This window comes from Aquila chrysaetos, chromosome 18, assembly GCF_900496995.4.
Source record: "Aquila chrysaetos chrysaetos chromosome 18, bAquChr1.4, whole genome shotgun sequence".
NCBI lineage: Eukaryota > Metazoa > Chordata > Aves > Accipitriformes > Accipitridae > Aquila > Aquila chrysaetos.
This window is the reverse complement of record NC_044021.1, coordinates 19,399,864-19,423,029: the sequence shown is the minus strand read 5'-3', so window position 1 is coordinate 19,423,029 and position 23,166 is coordinate 19,399,864. Positions and strand designations below refer to the sequence as shown.

General features: G+C 43.9%; 1 protein-coding gene and 1 long non-coding RNA gene across 3 annotated transcripts in view; one reads left to right on the top strand and one right to left on the bottom strand.

Annotated features, from left to right (window-relative positions):
* Positions 1-705: 705 nt before the first annotated feature.
* Positions 706-23,166, top strand: LOC115352936. Of its 2 annotated transcripts, XR_005930814.1 has the most exons (3): positions 706-4,276; positions 13,710-15,632; positions 18,636-23,166. It is a non-coding gene; the product is annotated as an uncharacterized LOC115352936 (long non-coding RNA). The 2 variants fall into 2 exon arrangements; XR_005930813.1 differs by lacking the exon at positions 18,636-23,166 and having other exon boundaries at positions 13,710-15,809.
* PHACTR1 (phosphatase and actin regulator 1) overlaps positions 4,734-23,166 on the bottom strand; it is a 312,826-nt gene continuing 294,393 nt past the window's right edge. The window contains exons 14-16 of the mRNA XM_030041742.2: positions 15,088-15,228; positions 11,659-11,735; positions 4,734-9,392 (exon numbers count right to left, since the gene is read on the bottom strand). Coding sequence (XP_029897602.1) covers positions 9,377-9,392; positions 11,659-11,735; positions 15,088-15,228 — 234 coding nt within the window. The 3' untranslated portion in view covers positions 4,734-9,376. The remainder of the gene's footprint in view (positions 9,393-11,658; positions 11,736-15,087; positions 15,229-23,166) is intronic.

The following is a 23,166-nucleotide window of genomic DNA, read 5'->3' as shown; positions in this document are numbered from 1 at the left end:
TTACCCAGTTCAGAAAAAGCATGTTTGTGTCTGCTTTGAAAGCCATTGCTGTGTCTGCATTGTAGTGTAATCCGTTTAGTTCACTTCAGATAGGAGCTTGTTTTCCTACTGTAGGTGTGAGAGCTGGGTAAGGATACGTGGATAGGAAAGACCACATACATTCCGTGAATAACAGCACTGCATTCTGTAACATGCAATGCACGAGTTTTTCAAATAACAGCCGCAGGTACAGTCTGAGAGGTTACCCATTTGAATATTTTTCCCTCAGGCTGCACAGCTTATTCACAAAAACCCCCAAATTACATATGCATTAAAAAACCAAGCACTGATGACACTGAAGGTGTTTAGCAGTTTCACTCCTGAAAGGGAATCAATCAATAACTTGTATTCTGTGAAGAGAGATGCACTGAATCAGGATTAGAAGTACCAGTTAGTGTTACTGCTTCCAGACTTGCCAGTGAGTGTTCCTCCAATCACTATTTGACTGAAGGCTCCAAACGTTTTTTTTTTGGTTTAGTTTTTAATTTAAAAAAGCCTTTTTCCATCAATAGGCAGGCCCCGGAGCTGCACAGATGACACACAGATTCTTTCACAGAATCACAGAAGGGTTGAGGTTGGCAGGGATGTCTGGAGGTCAACTGGTCCAACCCCCTGCTCAAGCAGGGCCACCTAGAGCCAGTTGCCCAGGACCATGTCCATGTGGCTTTTGAATGTCTCCAAGGAGGGAGACTCCACTGCCTCTCTGGGCAACCTGTGCCAGTGCTCAATTACCCTCACAGTAAAAATCTTAGTGTTTCCACATGAGCAACAGCAATTTTACTTAAACATTTCAGTGTCTGTAGGATGGATCCTCAAATGCTGCTCTACTTTAATGTCAGCTGAAGTTTATGTGCAGCTTTTTCAGTTTCATGTACAAAGAAAGAACAGGAGTGTTTCTTTAATGGAGTGCATTATTTATTCTGGGCTATGCTGAAGGAAGGGAGTTCTCTAGAGAATAGATAGTGGTTTAACTCCATGCTTCCTTCACTCATCTGGTAAGAGACATTTGTGTGTATCTTAATGGATCCATTTCCAAGCTTTCACTGTGGATTTGAGGGATACAGTTTATGCAGAAAACTTACTGAATTCCCAAAAGACTGAAAGTATGAATCAGGCTAACTTAACGCTCAGTTAATTGGTGGTGATGTCTGCTCAGTTGCACGTGATGCTTTGGCTCAGAGACCTACTTCCCAAGAAAGCAGAACAGCAAAATGTGAGCTTTCACTGTCCCTAGCATGTGATGATCAGGGTGAGGTGGAGGCAAGACACCCTTAAAGTCCCAACCTAGAGCAGAGTCCACTGTTTGGGAAGCCTTGGTCTGTGCTTCCAGTGATTGTAATCAGCCTGGAGTTTGGCATATGTGACTAACAGTTGCTCTTTGACCTCTTAAAACTAAAACAGCACAATAGCTGTAGTGTCCAGCCAGGAACTTTTAGTGGGCAGTCCAAGTTTGGTCATTTATCTGCTATGGCCTACTAGTTCCTTGCACAGATTGTTTTGAAGTCGCACATAGTTGAGCCTCCTACTGAAATCCCTAGCTAAGTAATGCAGGGAAGGGGTTACCTTTGCTATTTGTTTTCTGTTACCTCTGTGTCATTCAGGAGGAGTGTGGTAACAGGTCATCTGATGGTTGTTTTTCCTGAGAAGCTTGAAAATGAGGTATTTTGTCTTTATTTACATTATTTCTCCTTGACTGGCTGAGTATCTGCTTGCTGCATGCTTGTTTGTTTGTATAGAACTAGCTGCTAAGAGTGTTTTTTTGTGGGGGTTGTGTTTTTTTTTTCCTTTCTATTATTTTCCCTGGAGATAATAGAAACAACACTGAAGCATTCACTTTGGAGAGTGCAAGCTCCCCCCTCAAGCCTCGCCCCCCCCACCAAATACCTTCGTGGGCTTTGCAGACAGGAAAAATAAGCTTAATTTGGTCCAGTTCTCCCCTCAAGCAGATGATAAACCTCCAGAGAGGTTTAGAGCAATGCCAAATGTCTGTGCTCTCCCATGTTGCATGCACCAGTTTTTTTTCCAGCTGACGTCCAAATGTGATGGAAACTCCAGATAAGAAAAGTAATGGCAGATGTCAGAGGATGATGCTTGAAAAATGATGAGTGATTTGAACTCTAGTAAGGGGCCTGAGAGTATGGAAAGAAAAGCAGGAGAGTATGGAGACAAAAGTGGCTGAAATAATACAGTAATTGAGAGGCTGATAAAGTAACAGTGATACAGAGCAGGTTTCTGTGGATGGGAGATCAACTTTCATTGACACACGGGATGACTTCAGTTGAAGATGATGTCTTTCTGAACACCAGAGTTCCTAACCACGTGGCACATATTTACTGAAAAGCCAAGCTTTCCTTCATTCTGCAAGTCAGGGAAGAATTTTATAAGCAATTTTGTAAAATTTGTAGGCAACGCTTGCTGGCATGGGTGTAGGGTGGTGTTGCACCATCTGCATCTTGCCATGACAGCTGGTGGTGATGTCCATGCGCTCAAGAGAAGCTTCATCAGCTCACACTGCTCAGGAGTAGGGTGGCCGCTTTGTCCCACGCCGACCAGCTGGACTGTGCGACCAGAGCATGGCCACATTGCTCCGTGAGTGCTCTGCTGGGCTCATGTCTGGTAGCACGGGGCTTCCAGTGCCTTTGCGGGATTTGCTCAGTGGGCTCGGCATGTTTCCCTTTTCCTCACTCCCCCTGCCAAATAGATGGCTAGCGGCCTTTGTTCTGGGCTGAAGGTTAGCTCTCAGGTGTGTGTGCGCGTGGATGTGTGTATGGATCTAGCTTTTGCATTCTAAACTGGTTGCTAAACAGATATGTCTATCATCTCCTACCTCTCAGGGTTCATGTATCCATGTATGTAAAACTTACGAAGACATGTTAAAATATACATTGTTGTATCTGTCTTATGTCCCATTAACAGGGAATGTTGCAAGAGAGTGACTGCAGGGTGCACCTGGCTGCCGGTTGTTCCTGTGGGCCTATGCTCCTAAGTTTTTTTCTGAGGCGGTTTGAAGCAGCTGGTGAAGATAGCACAAACGGTATTGCTGAGCTGGTCACCAGGGGGCTGCCTGTTTAATGGAGAATTGATATTTTTCAGCCTTCCTCTTGGTTTCCTGCCTAAAGATGGCATTAGGTTGCAATTTGATTGCTAGTAATTACATGGACTTTACTGAAGACACGTCTCTTTCCTTAGACCAGTTTTATGAAATGTTTCAGTTAAAACAAAAATACAGCCCTTGCATAGGAGTCTCTGTACAAGAAATGCCATGTATATTCTCACATTCCTTCTACAATGTACCCTCACCAACTTTTTTCTTTTCTTTTTAAAGCATGGAAATTGCTGTAACCAAACACTATATAATGCTGCTACAGAAGCTGTAGCTAGTTGTAGGGGAGGGGGATCTGAAGTAAAAAAACTAGGGAGTTTTTTACTTCATTTATTTATCCAAACCTCACTGGATAGCTACAAACTTGTTGGCTGCCAGAATGGAAATACATACCAACACACACAAATAAGGATTGTAAGGAGGTCAGTGAAAACTTATTCAAATGGAAACAAACAAAAAAGCCCAGTACCACAGTTTTGATCTTGTTGCAGCTCTGTATCAGCAGGGGAAAGGAGCAGAATTTGGTCATTTAAACTATATGGTCAGTCCTTTCATTTTTGTGTAATTGGAAGCCACTGTGTGCGTCAGGGGAGGGGGAACTGCTTCCACCTGCCAGTTGTGGGACTCACAGTGAGGAAGCTGGGTGCCAGTTGTCTCCTTGGGGTCAGAATTTTTGCACCATCAATTATGAAATCTAAACAGCCTAAGCTAAGCAGAGCTGTTTGTTACCTTCTGTACCTTCTGCAGAAGGCTAGTGAGACTGTTTGAAGGTACATACTTTCTCTTGTGAAGAAGAGGGGTGTGTTTTTTTTTTTTTCTTCCCCTTTTCACTATAGAGAGGCTGCAGCTTGTCACAACCTGAAATGCTGTGCAACCACTGAAGCTACTCGGGGGGCGGGGGGAAAATATGAAAAGGTGATATGAAAGTAGCTGGATGTGCAGGTATGGCTTCTCTGATGAACAGCACTAGCACTTGCTGTTACTACTCAGTGGCATTTTCTCTACCCACAGGGTGCTGCATATTGGACAAAGACTTGTCAACAGGGAAGGGAGTTCAGCTGGCAAATGCTGCACATTGACTCTGGCAGTAGGCACTTGACAGTGTGCCCTGTACCGACAACATGGTGGTGAGAGGTGGGTTTTGGTTGTGCGTGTGTGTCTAGTGCAGACCGGTGGTTTTGTTCTTTCCTAGCCTGGTTTTGGGTACAACGGCAGCAGCTGAGCTGCCAGTCATCTTCCTTTGCACACCTTCGCTGAACCAGCTCATGGAGATGGCACGCGCGGCTCAGCCAATACAACGTCCCATCGATCTGCTCTGGTAAGTCTTGCTCTTCTGCTTTGCGCCCCGCTGAGGTGTGGGCATGCGCTGTGTCACTGCAGCTGCCAGGCTGCAGTGCTGAGCCTGGCTGGCGGCAGGAGGGCCGGTGTCCTCGACTGCAGCCGTTTGTTACACTCTCAGTCACTGGGACAGAGGGTGATAAAATACGCAGGCACATGAATGCTTTTTTTTAAATCAATTTTTTTAAGAAACTGCATACATCAGAGACAAACAATAATTTAAATACCATGCAGTTTCAGTATGTACAAAAACTAGGACATAGAGATCCAGTTTAATTTTTTTCTAGTTATTTACATCATTTTCATACAGCCATAATCTGTTAAATTACAATACTGGAAGAGCACATGATTGACAGCCACCACACTCACTCCTATACAAAGACAAACTATATACATACACGTGGATATCAACTGGAAAATGCAACTGGTGCAGGAGTAACTGGGACACATGGGAATGCAGGTAATGTGCCCGTAACCTCCTCTTTGTTTATGGAAGTTGTTCCAAGCTTGAGCAGACTGAACACCTGGGAAAAATAATTTGTCCCCTTTTTCTTTCCTGATTTTTTTTATTAGCCTAGTCAACTCCCATGGCTATTTATACAAAGTGATTTTATTTGCAGGCACGTTAGGGAGCCCCTGTTCACGTATAACTTTGGGTTTCCATCTCACCCATCTATCTTTATGAGTGCAAGCTTTCACTAGGCATGGTGGAAGTGCTCCCCCTCTCTTGGTTTATCATGTTTTCACTGTACAGACAGCACTGTAGAAATAATGAAGGGTGAGTTTGGTGACTAGTTGCAGTGATGACAAAGTGCTGTAGTTACATTTAAGTCTTAGGCTGAAATATGTTTGTGTAATGGGCTCACTAAATTGTTTCAGTTAACATAAAATAGTTAAAAGTCTAATATATTCTTTAGCCTCTTCCTTCTCTTCTGATAATGCCTAGAGCCCACACTAGGAATTGTCTAGACACAAAAGCTGGCCTGAGCTGTGTCCCAGCAAACCTGCAGCCTGAAACTTCACCTTGCAAGTACCTGATGAGCAGGGTGTAAGGTGGGGAAAGGCCAGAACGCTGACCTTCCCTGTTAGTCATAAATACATCGCCAGGTCCCTATAGCCTGCTGCTGGTGAGGGTGTGTGGGTGGGAGGGAGGGTGATGCCACCATCGTGTTTCCTCACCATCACTTTTTTTCAAACAATCACAACTTTTGTCTAGACATTTTGGAATTGCTTGTCCAATCCCCATCACCACCTCCCCAGCCCCGCCAGTTTCCACTTCATCTTTCCATAGGTTGTAGAACAGATGTCAGAGTACTTGCACATTTTACGGATGAATAACCCATCAGGATTCAGTAGATTATAACCAAAATGTTTTTCTTCCTTGACTCTAGAATATTATCTCCATTATCAGCCCTGGAGATGGATGACTGGAATAGCCATTTTTGTTCTGCATTGATATTTCCATTCTCTAAACCTGATGTAATTTCTTTATTACTGCTATTAATCTTCTTGTAACATGAATGAGGATGACTGGTGTTAACTGGCGTTAACCGAGCCTTACCAGAAATGCCATCATCTTTACATCCTGCATATAACCCAAGTTGAAGGGGGGAAATCGTGAGCCTCTGGTTCCACCACCACTGCCCCCCCCCAGCCCCAACAGAATTACAACTACTTTACTGTGGTAGAGATGGCTTTCACAGATGAGAAGAAAACAGATTTTAAAAAAAGGACTAGCTGTTCCCTAGTCTGCTTGCAACTTCCCATGGATGCCAGAGGTGGGCGTGCAAACTGAGGACGCACTGCAGTGTTCAGGCACTGAAAGGTTATTGAAGAATGCCTTGCCAAAAAGTAACTTTGCAAAATACCCAGAACCACTGAAGCTAAAACCAGATGAAGTGCCAGTTCTGTGATGCTTACTACAGTGCCAAACACTTCATATGGCTTCTTTCTCCTCCTCCTTCTTTTTAGTAATAAGCTCTACTTGCAATTTGCAAGACATACGGCAGCTCTTCCACTGTGTCCTAGTGTCTGCTCAGCCTGGAGTTAACATCATTTTAAAAAAAAAAAAAAAAAAAAAAAAAGAAAAAAGCATTGCCACATGTAGCTGCCCTGGGGACAGCATGAATCCTAAGGCAGGCTGAGGGACAGTGACTGTACCCAGAGTGACATTGCCCACAGACTGACCATTCCCCTTGGGGACTCCAGCACTGACAACAGACTGACAGCAGCAGTCTGCTACTTCCACCTCTTTCCTCTTAATCATAAAATGGGGGGAAAAAAAAAAAACCTCACCTTTTCCTCCCACCAGTTTACTGTGTCCTGTGATTTCTGTCACCACTGCTCGTCCTTTCCCTTTCACATTGAACCTCTAAGCTAACGATGCCAGAGCATGTGTGAGAGATCCATAGTGGGAACAAGAGGGCTTGTTGCTCTTCAATACAGCTGTGCTGCAGTGTGTGTAGTCAAAAGCCTAGAGTTTTGTTTTCCCTTTTTAAAGCTGTGATGCAGTCTTGTTAGGCGTGCATGTGTATGTGAATAAATTTAAAAACATGAATCCCAGGTTTTCATGAAAATAACCCCAAAGCAGTGTATTTCTGGCTAGTAAGTAAGTAAGTGCTCTGTCTTTGCTGCACTGAGCTGATAACATTGCACATTAAAGGCTTCCACTACTGACGAACTTGTATCTAAAGCAACTGTGAGCTGGTGATACAGGGATCACTGTGCGTGTTCTTCAGAAATCATTACCCAGTCTGGGAAGCATATCACATCAGAGGCAGGATGCCTCAAAAACGAGGCACCAGAAACCAGCTAGTTTTTACTTTCCTTTGTAGCATCATCCATCCTACAACAGCCAATTCTTATTTAATAGCTAATAATCCATAGCATTGCAAGGCTGGTCACAGATGAGCATGAAATGCTTTCATTTGTCTCTGAGGGAGAGCAAACCTGTGAGGTATCAAGTACCACTGCTAAGCATAAATGGAGCGCGTTAGCCTCGCTGCCAGTGTTGTTTGGCCAGGCTGGACGCTAGAGCAACTCCGTGGGCTATGTGCAGGTCCTTTTGCTTCACTCCTGCGACCAGTGGAATGAGACAGAGGCCTAAGAAGGGGCAGGAACGTTGGCACTATGCAGCATTGGCCATTAAATGCTCGCGCGTGACAGGCTTCTCAGCCCGCAATCAGTGAAGGGCAATGTTAGCATGGCATCGGGGGAGGTAGAGAGGGAGCACAGAAGAGTGGATAGATACACGGAAGACAGTGAGAAAGGAAAGAATAATAAAATAATAACAGAAATAACAATACTGTAAGTAAAAAACTTTGGCCTCTCTGTTCAAACTGTCAAAGCAAAATAGGTATTATGGAAGAAAAAAAGGCGCCCTGAAGTAATAATCTGGAACTTGTTACAGTAATGTTGCTACAGTGCTTTGGGCCACTGGCCCAAAACATGGCGTAATAGTTTCTTGTAAGAGCTGGAAAGGAATCCTAGACAATGTTTGCCCCAGCTTGCTGGCATTATACTAGTTAAGGACTGACTTACTCTGGAAGGTGCTGACCCAAGTTCAGAAAAGCACTTAAATGTGGTCAGCTTCAATTAAGCCTGTCAGACATGTTCTTGAATGCAGTGAGGCTGTTTGCATGCTTACTTCATGTTAAGCACACACTTAAGTTGGCAGGTAAACCAGGCCCAGAGTGACCAGCTCTCTGAGCTCTACTTGGTCAGTTTGTGTGTTAAACCACTATAATAAAAATAAATCAAAACCAAAACAGAAAACCTCTGAATTGCTGTCCTTATGCCTCAGCTGTGGGTACTGGTGACAAGTCCCACCATCCATACCAACGCACCAGACTCCTTTTGTTAGACCAGGTAACACAATCTGTCATGCTTTTCTTGGTATGAAGGATCAGTTCTTGAAACACCTGATACAGAGAGGATAGATATCCCTCCTTGAAACCCCGGTTCCTCCTGTCGTGTGTCCCTCTGCAGAGCCAGTGGGAATTCCAGCCTTTCTTGCTGCTGGGCATGCGTCAGCTTTCATACAATCATGGGGCTTAGGTGTAAAAACAAAGTACAAGCTGAGTGAGTGCCATGCAGTGACCATGAAGAGATGGGTTTTGCTTGCTTGTCCTCAACATTCTTGTTGCTTACTGCTGACAGGTTCACAACTGGGTTTAGAAAATTATACTTGAAAGACATGAAAAATAAACAGTTGCTAGAACTGAACCAGCCTTCAGTAGGGAGTCCTGTTCTTTACAGGTGATGCCTGTTTCTGCTTGGGAGCCGAACAATGCCTACTGACTGGCCATAAACTTCTCCAGGGAAAGGAATGCCTTTCTAGTCAGATGATACTCACAGATAGGCTGGCCCGTAGAGTAGTTTTGCTCCTTCACCGTCCTCATAAGGTGCTCGCAGCCTGAAAGGAGTGTTTGGTATAAGTGCTTTAGTGCCACAGGTGCTCATCTTTTGGAGACTTCACCCAGGCCAGTGATTCCCTGAACACCATCTCAGGGCTCTCTAGAGTTGATGACAGAGGCTTGTCAGGATGAGGGGTGCCTGAAGACAAAATGGATGCACCACCAGCTGGGCTTGAACATGTATGGCAAATCCACATGCCGGGAAAGTCTTATATATAGATGCCAAGTCTTGGCACGATTCCCACCAGGGGTATTTTCTGTTATTGAAGCTTGAACCAGCAGGTCTGATGATGCTGCAGTACCCATCACATGTAAATACAATTTTCCTTTTTTTTATATTTATTTTTCTACTTTTTTTTTTTTTTTTTAAAAAGGCAGTTCAGAAGATTTACATTGTACGTAACAGGGAAGTGAGTAATACCAGCACTTATGGTTCCTTTTAGTTATGAAGACGGCATAGTAGTCAGGTAGAATTGAACTGCTACGGTCTATGAAACCTAAAACCCAAGGGGGGAAAAAAAAAAGATAAATAGTAAGATAATATCCTCACATGCATATTGTACATAAAAAAATCGGAGAACTAATTGCTACAGTGAAACAATTAGGCAGCTTGATTCCTGCAGCACTGACATCAGCCATGCTGGCACTGCAGACCCAGAACAGACACTCGCACTTCCTTGGTCCTCGCCAGACTCGCAGTTCGTAGGCAGTTTGCGCCAAAATCTACCAACGACGCTAATAATGCTTTGGGTCTATCCTATCAGATCCCTAAGGAAGTTAGTTCAGATTAGCTAGTCCTCTTTTAGCCCACACCATGCCCAGTTCCACAAAAATTGCCTGGTTTAGCCCAACCTTATGCTCTTCAGCCAGAAAGATGTACATACAGTTCAAGTATGATTATTCCTTAATGTCGGAGGTTAAAGAGACAAGTAGAGCTAAAATGGCCACCCTTTCTGCAAGTACACCCTGTGCCAGGAGGCCTGCGTTTGTCAGCTCTGCAAATGTGGTTTTTTTAAACCCTTTGATTTTTTACTCTATCATGAATTAATGTATCCCACTAGTAAGGTAACACATATTCTTTGCTCAGCTCATACCACTGCTTAATGACATGAATAGCTCATTACCTTGCTAATGATTCTATAATGGTGATTTATCTAAGTTTGTTTAAGGGAATTACTCTATTTTGTTTAAGTGTGCTTCCTTCAAGTGCATATTTCCTGAAGGCACTTGTCTAACCAGTAAGTCCTGCTGAACTTCAGACAAATCCTTATTCCAATGTCTATTACATTAGCTATACCTCTGAGTATGCCTGGCCCAGACTTAGTGAGTCAAAGCCACTTGGTGGCTTTCCAGTACAGACTGAGTCACCGCAGAGAGTCACTGCTCACCCCAACACGAAGAGAAGCAGAATACTGCCCAGAAACCTGCTAAAGCCAAGCAGCTGGAGAGACTTCTGGAAGAGTAAACTAGTCTCTGTGTTTGTGGGATGCTAAAGGCCTCATGGAAATCAATGGACTTCTCAATGGAGCTCAGCTCCTTGTAGCAACACCCCTTTTAGCCTCATCCTTTCTAAATTTGTTACCACTCTCTTGGAGGAGTGAGCCAAATATCCCTCAAAGGCTCAGTCACTGGGGTCAACAGATCTAGGCCAACTGCACACCCTAAAGCTTCTTCCAGACCTCGTGGCTCAAAAGCAGCTGGCTTGTCTCTAGCAGCACTCAGTTAGTACAAACCCCAGTGCAACCATCCTAGCACATGCTAGGAAGTAGAATGGAGATTGTTACTGAAAGGGAATATATGCATAATACATGTGGTGAATTTTAATATAATTATTAATTTATACACATAAAAATCCCCTAATACAAAATTAATTTTGCCTTAAGCTTTTCTGTATTTTTCTTAAATGTATTGACTACATTTTTTATGAGCACCTAGCTGATGAACGTATTAATACAAGGGCAGCTCCAGTTTTGCACCAGATCTTGCTGTCACTTGTCTTCAATACTAACGCTTGTCTTTAATGTCTAACAATGAGCGGGGGTTAATGCTGATTTGCAAAGGCCTGACTTCAGCTGAAATGCATGGAGTTCAGCTCATCTCGGCATCAAAGCCAGAGCAGACTCAGCACAGGCTGTGTGAGGGGACGTGCCCTGACCCCTGCAGTGTGCCTCAGCCCTAGCCTGTCCAAGAGGAGGGTTGTTAGTTTGGGGTCATGGATAAGTCATTTAGTCTCTACCTTTTTAACTAAAAAAAGCCTGAAAGTGTAAAAACTAGTGCGTCTCTTATAATGCCAATCGTGCAGTTTCCCCACTGCATCGCCTGTGGCAGGACAGAGAGGACAGGACTGAGAGATCTGTACGTGGGACGTGCCTAGTGTGGAACAGCCGTACGCTCGGGGGGGTTGAGTGTACGCTCGTTCATACCTTGCTATGTGCTGGCTCTACAAGAGTTCCCTGTCCTCCTTCAGACACCAACACTATTTACTTCCGATATCAGAAGAACAGACATGCAGCTAGAGCATGATGATTAAAAAAAATAAAATAAAAGGAAGTTACACTTCATTAAACAGACGGCATGTGCCTGCATGCTGCCCTGTAATGGGGCAGCGTGAGTTCATCTGTGCGAGTTTCTTTTACAGCCTGTAATTCTAAATGTCAGACCTCATGGTGTGTTCAGTGGGTGTTGGAGAAACAGCTGCTGGGTTTTTTTTTTTGAAAAACAACAGTATTCATTGATAGTCTTAAAAAATTAATCTCGTCTTACCTTGTTAGATGCCTACTTAATTCATGAACTTCCATTTCAGTGCTTTTAAATTCATTAAGCTCTTTTCGAATGGCTGCCTGCAAAGGACAAATAAACTCATAAATGTATAAATGAGAGAGATCAAAATAAGCTCACTTTGTTCTCAAAACAGTATATTAAAAGTGAAGCAGATAACATTATCAGAGAGAGAAAGAAAAACATAAAAAAGACTTTAAAATGTGAAAAGGAACAGAGATAAACGTTCTAAATCACATAAAGGGAAGAGATAAATGCTTCGGTGGAATGGCTCAATTTGAAAATGTATCGTAGACAACGCAGATACAGAACGCAATTCTGACTTTTTAACACTTTCATGTACAAAATCCAAATTAGCATAAGCATGAGAAAAAAAATGTGCACCACAGTTTCTCAAACACTGTGATCTGTTTCAGAGCTGAACTGTGAGTAAACTCCACCTGGATCCTGCCAGACTTCTATTTGAGATGTCTCCTACCTTTATGCGGTCCTGAATTTCCTCGGGTGAAGTTGCCTAAAGCGGCTGAGCTTACTTGGGAGGGAAAGGGGAATGCTCCCTGCCCTCGGCTCAGGCTCAGGCTCTGCCCCTCTACCCTCCTCCTCCCTTCTGACCCAGCTGTGCCATTTGCTGAACCAATTCAATGCGCTAATCTAGCAGAAAACTAGCCACCGGTGGTTGTATTCAGCACCCACAGGAGACCCAGTTACCTACAGCCTCTGTGGCTTGGCCATGGGGTAAAAGAAAACCAGGGGTGACTGGCGGGAAGAGAATATTGAAGAATAAAAAAGTAGAAGGGGTGACTTGGAGGGACTCAGCTTCATGGGAGACGGCGCTCAGCAGAACTGCCTTAAGTCCCAAGCCCAAAGTCAAGACTTCTGACAGCCCTGTGGTATTTGTAGCTCACAAGTAGGCTTCACTGTGAGCATTTGGAGAGGACGTGCAAGGTGGGTGCTGTGGCCAAATGCTCCCACAGGTCCAAGGTGTGTGCCACTGCCTTTCTGTGTGATGCTGAAAACATCAGCATCAGCGGCTGCAAGTGGCTGCTCTAGTCAGCGGTGCTCATGTTTGTCAGGAATTTTTCTCGACGAAGGAAATCTGAACTAGTATGAACAGCACGAGCCCAAAACAGGGCTTTTGCAACAGCCACTGATCCAGTCACCAACTACCTTTGCCTTGACAAGCCCTAAATGATAGATTTTGTGAGTGTGGTCTACAGAAAAGGCCCCTTGTGCTCTTTCTGCACAGCTTTGGGTTTTTATTTACCTTAGAAATATCTGTTGGGCTCTGCCTCCATCTATCAGGACAGAGCGATGGCTATGCAGCAACTCAAGGGCCTACCTTCAGCAAACCAATTTGCTACTTAACTGACTGTGAAGGAGGCCACACGGGCTGCTGACTCCCACAAGGTCTGAAATCTGTTCCCCCCCCCCCGCATCCCTCATCTGTTGGAGAGATTTAAAAGTGCCCTTTTTATTCCTCTAACCTGGTAAAAATGAAGTCAGACTGAAGGCAGTTCCCTACACCCAGCACACAGAGCAAGATTTACTGACAAACAGGGAAGTCCATTACTAAAATCTATTTTTGCAATAAATCTAGCCTGTGCTGACCAATGAAGACAGTTATTGAATCAAAGCTCTGGAAGAAAATAATCTTTTACAAGATGTTGCAGCTTTGTCAGGCATTTCAGAGTTGATTCCAATTTGTCTGGCTATTTTTTCCAACAGTGGACACAGCGGTGGGGAAAAGCACGTCATCTGAACAGCAGAAATCAGAATACTGCCCACAGGACCCAACCCCCAAAAAGAATATATCTGCTTCCTTATGCCATAAGGGGCATTAATATTAGAATGACAAACATTCTTTCTGGTTTGCTGAGAAAAGGTTTATTTGGGGAACTTAAGCCCTTTGATCTGAGTATTGACTTTGCACATGCATTATAAAAAAGAAAAAGTGACCTCAAAGTACTTTGCCTTCATACTGAATTCTTTACCAAGCTACATTTAATAGTGGTATTTAATACTTGTTCTTTTAACAGACACAGGATGAGGAAGGACCTCTCTGGACACCAAATCTTCTCCTTTCCCAGCTGAAGTTTCTCCACGCCCTTCATCCCAGGCAGGGATCTCTCAAAGGCTGCAGAATCAGTTAGAGATTTATTCCCTCCCTCATCTACCAATTGGGAGAATAAAACTAAGACCTTGTCCAACATGCTGAGATAAAATGGGAAAAGCTAATTTAACCCACTATATTATGGTCTGTGGACAGTCTGGAGGAAGTTTTTCCTTTTTTCAGATCAGTTTATGCTACCTTAACTTAGCCAAAGCTAAACTGAAAAAAGCCCTCTGTCAAGGAGAAAACCAGTGGTCACAAAACCATACAAGACCTTTGGTTAAATTATACAAGTGTAACTGGCTGCCCTTTCCTCTGTGAATAAAACCAAGAGCACCACAAATGAGTGGCATGGCCAGAAATCCTGCTCCTGTCTCCAAACATTGGACATCATGGTCCCCATGGCTGCATAAGTCTCACAGCAAAGAAATAGTCAAGGCTTGAATTCAGGTACCTGAAAGTCTTTGCACTTACGTGGGCATCATAGAGTGACTGTAAGCATGGGAATCACTGATCAGCCTCGTCCTCTTTTCTTACAGCAGCCATAAAACATTTAAATCTTCTTCCTGAGGCACCATTAAGACCCTGAGGATGTGACTCATATAATTTGCCAGCAGTTTAATGCCCCTGCCACCAACGCCAACACCAGAGACACCACTTGGTGAAAGTTCCACCGGTGCTCAGAGGACAGCGCTGTCAATACCAAACGCCCATCTTTTCTTCGTCTGCAGGGCTCATGCGATTTCAGTTTATTGCTTAAAATACTCTGTGGCAGATGTCCCAAGTAAAGGCCTCTGTTGCAACACACTGGAGAGAAGTTACCTGGCTTTGGTGGGACGGAGGTGCCTTTGCCAATCTGACCTGCTGGCATTTTTGCACCCAGCCCTGTTCCGTCCTGGCACAGCAGTTTGGGCAAGTGCTGTTGTCCCACTGCTCTGCTAGGTCTTGCAGGAGCTCTCAGCTGGCAGCATTATGTGGCAAGATGAAAACCAACAAACAAATAACAGGGCTGCCATCAAGACCTTTCCTCAAAGGGCTTGATATTCTCTCCTCTCTGTTTAAATGGTGTAATGCTGCTAAGCTTGCTCCTGGTTTCCACGCATATAGGAGCCTTCTTGCCAAAGATTTATGACTCAAACAAGAAACCTCGTGAATGGGAAGAAACCACAGGTGTGTTGGGAAGGGACATCAGGCGGAGGTTTATTCCTTGACGGCCGTGGGACCTGTGGGACCCCAGGGATGCCATTCGCCACGACATGCTCTAGCTATTCAGGTCGTGGCTCTCGCAAAGTTGTTCCACTTACTTTGTCGGCGGCTGTGAGTCGTGTCCAGGGTTTGTCCGCCCTCCTGTCGTAGTCCTGTGCGTCTGCCACTTCCACGTAGTCACTGAAGCGGATGAGGATCTTCCTCTCGCGTAGCTCTTCTACCGTGGGCCTTTGACTCAGCTGCAGGTTTGAGGAAGGAGTGGAAAAAGACATCAGGACTTCACTTTTTCCCTGCAGAGTGCTGCTTACCATTGTTTTTATCAACCTTTCACAGAGCTGCTACTTGGGAGATAACCTCTTGTTGTAGCACCTTGAATATCATCCCACCTTGCTGCCAGAGCAGCCCACCGTTGTTTGGGAAGCAGCTGTGGCAGAAGACCCTAATCCCTGGCTGAGGTTGGTCACCCCTGGCAGAAGTGAGATGTAACGCAAGAAAGTCTCCTAGTGCACCAATGTCTCAGGAAGAGACAAAGACTACAACACAACTTTAAAACTACCTGCACAGGCTGTGTGTACTTCTGTGCTGCCTGGGAAGAGTCAGGCAAAGGCACCGAGTGGCTCCTGCCCTGAATTATGTGTAAAAGGTGAAAAACAACTTTCCTTACCATTCTGATATTCTGCAGACTTGTCCTTACCTCTAGAAAAGGCAGGCAGGATGATGACTAGTGCTCATTGAACTTTTCACTGTTATGCTGCAGCTCTATTTTGTGTCACAGTGTATTTGACTTTTAACAGTTTACATTGCATACTACAAGCCCCCCCCCCAAATTGCAAGGGTGGATCGTATCAAGTCAAGAAAGCATCTTCATTGTTCCAAAGCATTTCTTTCAAATTCCACAGCAGAATAGGCAACCACAGTCAAAACTCTCCTCTCAAATTAGAAACAGTAGTGTGCTGGTAGCCCATGTATTGTACAGCCAGTTATGTGGCTAGGGACAGGAACTGGCTTTCAGGGATCAATTCTCCTTGGACGCACAGCATGCTGGTTAATGTCAAAAGCAATTACACAACTGTTTCTGAAGAAAGTGGTACATACACGTGTGCATGTGGCTATATATTAGCTGCAAAAGTTTCACTATTAGAGTGAAACATTTGCAATCATGATGCATCAGGAAAAATAATATCCTGCTAACAATTAGCTATACAGTATATCACGCTATTGCCACTCACTAGAAGTAGGTGTGTTTTGCAATACTTCACCCTTGTGAATAGTGAAAGGTCTAAATATTTCATTAAATGCTTGAGGCTATTCTGCAAACTTATTTAGGCTCCTGAATCCTGACATGCAATTCCACCTTCCTCCCAAATTAAGTATTTCAGTTCCCTGCATTTCATCTTCCAGGGAGAATTAAGGTTCAAAACAGCCAGGATGCTAAGTGGAGGGTGAAAAATCCCACCTTTCTCCAGCATTTGGGTGCTGATGCAAGATAGCTCCACCACCCCATCCTGCCTCTAGCTTTAAATCCCTGTGTGCTTGTTCTTGGCATGGATGGCTGCCTCTCTCTTCTCTTTTTAGAAAAGATGGTTGTGGTGGGAGGTGACAGTGGGGCTGCTCTCCTTACACTGATAGCCCTGAGCATGCACTCACAAACTGAGTTCAAACATCTCACGTAGAGTCTGCAGAGCTGCACTAATGCCCTGCCTGTGCGATGCTCAGGAGGACAGGAATCAGGTTCTACCCCACCTGGCTGCAGCCCAGCCATTTTGCACACACCAAAGGCAGAGAAATCATGGAAAGAAAGTGCAACCAGGAGCACAACTCTACATTCTGCCATGTAATGCCCTTCCCTAGCACAGCTGGCATCAGTCAAGTCGCAGCTCAGCAGGCAGTTCGTGTGTTGTCTCCAAAGCCATTTTAGGATAAATTACAACATTTAATAGGGGGAAAAACTTCTTGATGGTTTCAAAAAGAACAACTTTGAAACTTCTGAATATTGCTAAGATCTTAAAACTAGACAGTTTTCTCACATCCACCTTCTTCTATGGGAGGCATGAAGTTTTGTGGGGCAAGCTGCTCTGCATGTGGTTGTCACACAACATTCCTCGTATTTCTTCCAAAGGCTTCCCAAGAAAAGCCCCATTTCGTACACCCATGTTCAGGCCAGGCATGCTCAGGTCAGCCAAAGAGCACGTATGCAGTGAGGTTAGCAAGAAGCATGCCTTTCTGAACTCAGACTACGTGTTTTGGGGACCTTTTTTTTAAAAAGCAAAATGCATACACAGCAGGCATAACTTTTTTGGCTTTTTTTAGACAAGAGGATAAACATATCTCTGAGCTAGTGTACCATGTCAGAAAAGCCAGAGGGCACAATAGATTGAAGCATGTATAGATTAAAAAATGTTATTTTTCTTTCTAACGGAACAGAATCGTCTCTTCAGCCTGCAGCCCTGACACCTACACCTAAGTCACCAGCAAGCCAAATACACACTGCAATTAACAGACGGGCTTTTAACAAAAGCAAGAAAATCGAAGTGCTATACCACACTTTTGAGTATAATCCCAGTTACACTATGAGTGAGGCTTCTCTCTGTCCTACAACTCATCTTGAATATGATTTCAAATTGGTAGGTTTTTCTAGCAGCCCTAGTACTAGGAGCTGCAGGTTTGTTAGCACCGAGACATTATTATTCAGATAGCACAGCACAGTTTTGCTTCTGATTATTTAAAATCTAACCCCTGACTATGGGAATAGAGAATCTTTGTGCTGAAATAATCTTATGACTACACCCCAAAATTGCAAAGATAAGGGTGAGACTCCATCTTTACTTCCATCAGCTGCTTCTTTTCTCACAACAGCATGAATTAAGGATGACTCACCAATATTATCTGTACATTTCTCAGCTTTTATCATGTTAGGACATAGCCTAGGTGTTGTTTCAGATTAGAATAGAATTTTTTTAAAAATAAAACATCTTATTACCTGGAGTATGATGACACCAATGAAACACAAAATCCTGTGAATCAAACTCTGTGTTTCTAAATGGCTACAAGGGAAGCAGGAACTCCTACAAGCTTTCCAAGCTGGAAGAGGACTTTCAAAAAATGACTGGCTCTATTTCACAGCTTCTGTCAGCTCTTGACATTAGCTGGCTTTCAGGTTTGTGCTAATCGAAGTGATTAGCAAGTTTGTACAAAGGAGAAGGCAGGTGGCTGTTGATACACTGAAACATGCTGTGCCAGGCTGCTGTCTAGGTGGTGTCAAGAAGGCAAGAGCATCAAGCACCACAGAGGTGGTGATGCTTTTGCTGGCTATGTAAATTCATTGCTAGTCTTTACCTCAATGCTGCACTGGGTCTTAAACAGCTAATTTGGCTTCCTTGTGCACTGGGTGTGGGTTAAAATCAAAGAAATGATGGTAAATGTTAAGGGCCACATGATGAAATGAGAGGCGTCTTAGGTAAGTTCTCATGTTCGCAAATGCACAAAAATCAAAGCAGGTGCATCACCTGCACATTTTACACTACTGAAACTCACTGTGACCCTTTGGTGGGTATGAAGAACAGTGCACTGAATTATACATGAAGAAATGTCAAGGTCTTAAGCACATTATGAAACTTTGGTGTTAATGTGCATTTTTCATTCTTAGGTGACACCTGAACGTAAGACAGACTAAAAGCTGCTTCTCTTCCTCTAAAGTCATACAACTATTACTGTATATTATTTTTAGATGCCCTGCCTTTTCTTCAGAAACCTACAACCAGTGCAATTTCAGTTACTTATACACCCCATCAGAGTGGTGGGCAGCGTCTCCATCCCCACTGAGCAGTTGGAGCACGCAAAGCACAGAGACGGAGCAACCAGCTCAAGGTGACCCAGGAGGCCTGGGGCAGAGCTATGAACAGAAAAAAGATGCACTGACTCTTGTGCCAGTGCTCTGGCTGTGAAAGACAGTCCTGAAATCCACAGCTTATACCACATAGTTCACTTGTAGCCATAAATCTACATATATTTACATATATAAACACACACACACAAAATATATTCAGTACATTAAACTGAAGTGCCAATCCGATCATACTAAATGTAAAAAGAGGGACAACCACACTGAGTGGTTTTCTAAAAGCAATTAATTAAAGCTACATTATTTGAATGGTTAACAAACTGCCCTGCCTCTTTCTCATGCCATTGCATAGGTTTCTTGTGAGCTGCTAAGCACAGGGGTCTCTCAGTATGTTTGGGCTACCCAGAGCACCCTTAACTCTTAAATAGCTGGGGAAATAGCTTTGCAGAACAGACTCTAAGTGGCTCCACACACTGTAGGTGTCAGTTCAATGTTCACACTGGCAGCAGAGCTCACCTGAGATCTCACCTTGGAGTTTATTTTTATGACCTGTGAGCTGCGGTCTCTTGGGTCAAAATAGCTTAATACTGCACAATCCTTCTTGGACAACGTGTGAGAATAAGCTCTGCTTCTTCTAACAGGCAGAAAGAATAGGGCACGTTTGAAACTTACAGTAAAAGGATATGGTCAAGGACACGATGCAATTGCCTGCACGAGGTGGTGGTGCTCCAAGGGGGGAGGAAGGGATCTTACTGAGTTGGCTTACTTCTGTTAATGTCAAAGGGATGTGCATGTGTGTGTCTGGACTTTTTCTGAGTGTGCCACCTGGGCATATACATTTGTATTTACCTATTTGTGAAGATTTGTGAGCTGGGGGAGCAGGATAGCTTTGCGGTGAGTGACCTCATTATCTGAGTGTGAACCAGAGCGAAAATCCCTTTTGAAGTAAATGGATTTGTATTAATGTAAAAGCAGTGTAAATGAGGACAGGACCTCCCATGTCTCGTCACAGGAGGTCAAGTTTCCCTTTGTATATTCTGGATCACTGGAGATGAAAATGGGCATGTTTCAAGCTTCGATACTAAGCCAATTTGCAAGGGAAGGTTTAACACAAACCCCTTTTTCTTGGCGTGGGAAATGAAGCAAACCCAAGCGCCGCCACCAGGTAAAGTGGAGGGGAACATACTCTTGCCGGTCTGGTCTTGGGATTTAGTCAAATGAAAAATGCTCAGTTTGCTCCACTTCAGTCACAATGAAGCTTGTTGTCTTGTCACGCCATCATTGCCTGCTTTGTTACCTTGTTAAAATGTTATGGTTGTTATTTAGGGAAGAAACCAAGGTGAAAAATTACAGATCCTAACTAGCAGTGCACACAACCCCCTCTCTCCTTTGCTCTCGACCTTTTGTGGTAAGACATAGGAGCAGGATGTGATGAAATGACCCAAAGACCTTTCCCACTAACTCTAAATGCAGTTTATCCAAATTAGCTGCTAACACTTTTTCTTCTCTGACCTCCCACCCACCCTCCCCGCCTCCCTCTCACCTTCCTCTGATGAGTCCCACCTTTCTCAAGAGTTCATTATTTTGAACAGCCTGTGCTGATGCAAGCCAGTGGAGGTCAATTAAAGGAAAGACCGAACAACAAGACATTTCCCAGTGAGGCACCCGTGAACAGAAAGTTTAAGTTGTACCAGGGCAGGAATTTAATGGGAGCAAAGATTTCAGATTATTGCAGGGATTTTAAGAAACAGCCACATCTCATAATTTTCATTGTTGATATTACAGCTACAAGATTTTTAGTTTTGGAGCTAGACCTCCGGGAAAAATTAGCTATTGACAGTGGGGGATAGGAAGCAGTAAACAGTTCCAGGGAACGGGGAGCATGATGCTATTTGAGAGAAGAGAAGGTAGGAAAAGAAGAGTTTTATTCCTCTTTGCAAGTAATTTGTAATTTGTTCTGTTAATCCAGGCTACGACTCGCTCTCTGTAATGGAAGTCCTCAGGGGGAGTTCAGGCTTGTGTTAATTGCCTTGGTGCTCGGCCAAATTCACCGTGGTTCAGAGAGGATAAATTCTTAGTAGCAATTCCTGGGGGTCCAGATCTCCTCGTGGAGGGGACCTGCCTGCAACACTTCTCCCAGAGGGCCTCTCCACATTAATATTCCTGGAATGGGCTTGTGGGCCAAGACCAGTGCTCAGAGAAAACCCCTTCCTAATCCACATGTCCCATCACTCAAATGATGCAAGTCCATGTGCCAAAGCTGCTCAGTGGGCCCCTCGGGGCAGGGAGAGGGAGCACAGGGGTGGCTGGATGTACAGAACCCATCCATGGGCATCTCCGGTGACAGGCAAATATACTCCACCTCTCCTTCCTCGGGCAACAGGGACATGAGCTACACAGAAACTAACAGCATTTGCCTCCATTTTGTTCCTTGAATGGCAGCTATTCCCTATCCCCAGTTAATTTGGAGTTAGATGAGTCTGAGAGAATGAAAAGTGCTTAAAGGGGCAGCTTGCTATAGGTCACCTGATTTTTTAAATTTTTTTTTTTAGAAATTGCCTGTCCAGATGATGAATTCAACTGGGTATTTATTGCTGACTTTAATAAGGCATCTAGACCTGGCAAGGTAATCTTACTTATTACAGTGTGTCATGTTACAACTTATCATCATAATACTGTAACAAAATGTCAGTGCTGAAGGAATTTTAAGAACACCTTTTTAATGGATGAAGTGGGTTGTTCCCTTGGAGTTGGAATGACGCCACCAAAAAACCTGGGGACAGTAGCAGTTTCTATAGCGCAAGGTCAAAAGTCTTGTCAGTGCTTTCTGCAGAACCCCCTTCCCTTCTTATTATCAACTACACATGGTTACAAGGAGGCAACGTGGCATACTTTCCTTATGTTGAATTTACCCTGTGGGTATGTGTGTGCACTAAGACTCAGTGCAAACAGAAAGGTCTGCTGGGCAGAACACTTGCCGTGCTCAATTAAACTTCTGCTTGATCTGAGGTTTAAAATCCTTTGGTAATAAGACTTCAGTACAAATCGACAGAAGGAGTCTGCTACTCTGCTGTAGACACAATGACACATCTGGGACATGCTCACGAAAGACAGAGCTGGGGAATAACAATTTTTGCAGGATTCACTAGGTGGTTGGCATTTCTAGTTGTTATCTATCCACTTGCACACTTTATTCACTTCTTTCCTCTAGTGATTTCTGAGCTTTTATGACAGTATGTTTGGTAGGTGAGAACAAAATTGGTCATTAGACCGGGCCTGTGGTTCTTTCATTAAAATTATGTCACTAGAACAATTTACAACAGTTTAAAAATATGATCAAAATCACACAATGCTAAGTCATGTTGCTACTAACCTCACAAACACGGGGGAGAAAAATCTTTACTAGGGAAGAAGCCAAAAAAGGCTAAAAGGAATGTGACTGGGAACAGGGGTATGAACATTAAAGAGCTGACTGCGAGGGGCTTGGACAGATGCTGCTCTTGCTGTTGTTCCTACTTAAAAGTGCAAACAAGACAAAGAAAGAAGTCTCATAGAAAACTGCTGAGGTTTCAGGGAGCAGAAACTGCTGCGATGCTACAGCAGCCTGGGTGTTTTAGTTGAGCATGTGGCTGTGGCCTCTGCCTGCAACAGACAGTTCATGTGCTTTGTACCTTTCCTACAAAATAGCAGAGGATGGGAACTGTAAGGCAATAATGCCGGCTGAGTTAGCAAGCCCTCACTTCTTAGGCAGCAGATTGGGTATGGGTAGCTTTGCTTTTTATCTATTACAGCCGTTCATCAAATGGCATCAAGCTTTGGATTGGATTCCTGTATGTGTTTACCCTTCAATGTGCAGGGAAATCAAAAGCCTGGTAAAAAGGTATTTCTAGCCTTTGCACAGAGTGCAAGTCCACTGAAACATCTGCAATGCAGTTAGGATCTTTTCTTTCAGGCAGTGCTACAAGGGGATGCGAGACCATCCCTGCCGTTGTGTCAGAAATTTGTTTTAAAAATAATATTACAGCTCTCTGGGCCGCATTCTTAGCTCCTGGAGACAACAGCAGTATCCCCCCCATTGGTGACCAAGAACTCTGTTGATTTAGGTGAGCTTAGAATAAGGCATGAGATTTTTAACCATGAAAGAAAGCAATCCAGCTCTCTGAATGTAACCTTTCCATGCATATTTAGAGCCCTTTCTTTGTTATTATTTATATCATGAAAGCTTGTGATCACATAGGTCAAAAAGACTACGCCACCTAAAAATGTACAGGAAGGGATTGGTGCTGCTTCACAAGCATGTGAGTTTTTAGGGGGCTTTCTCCACCTCTGGAGATAG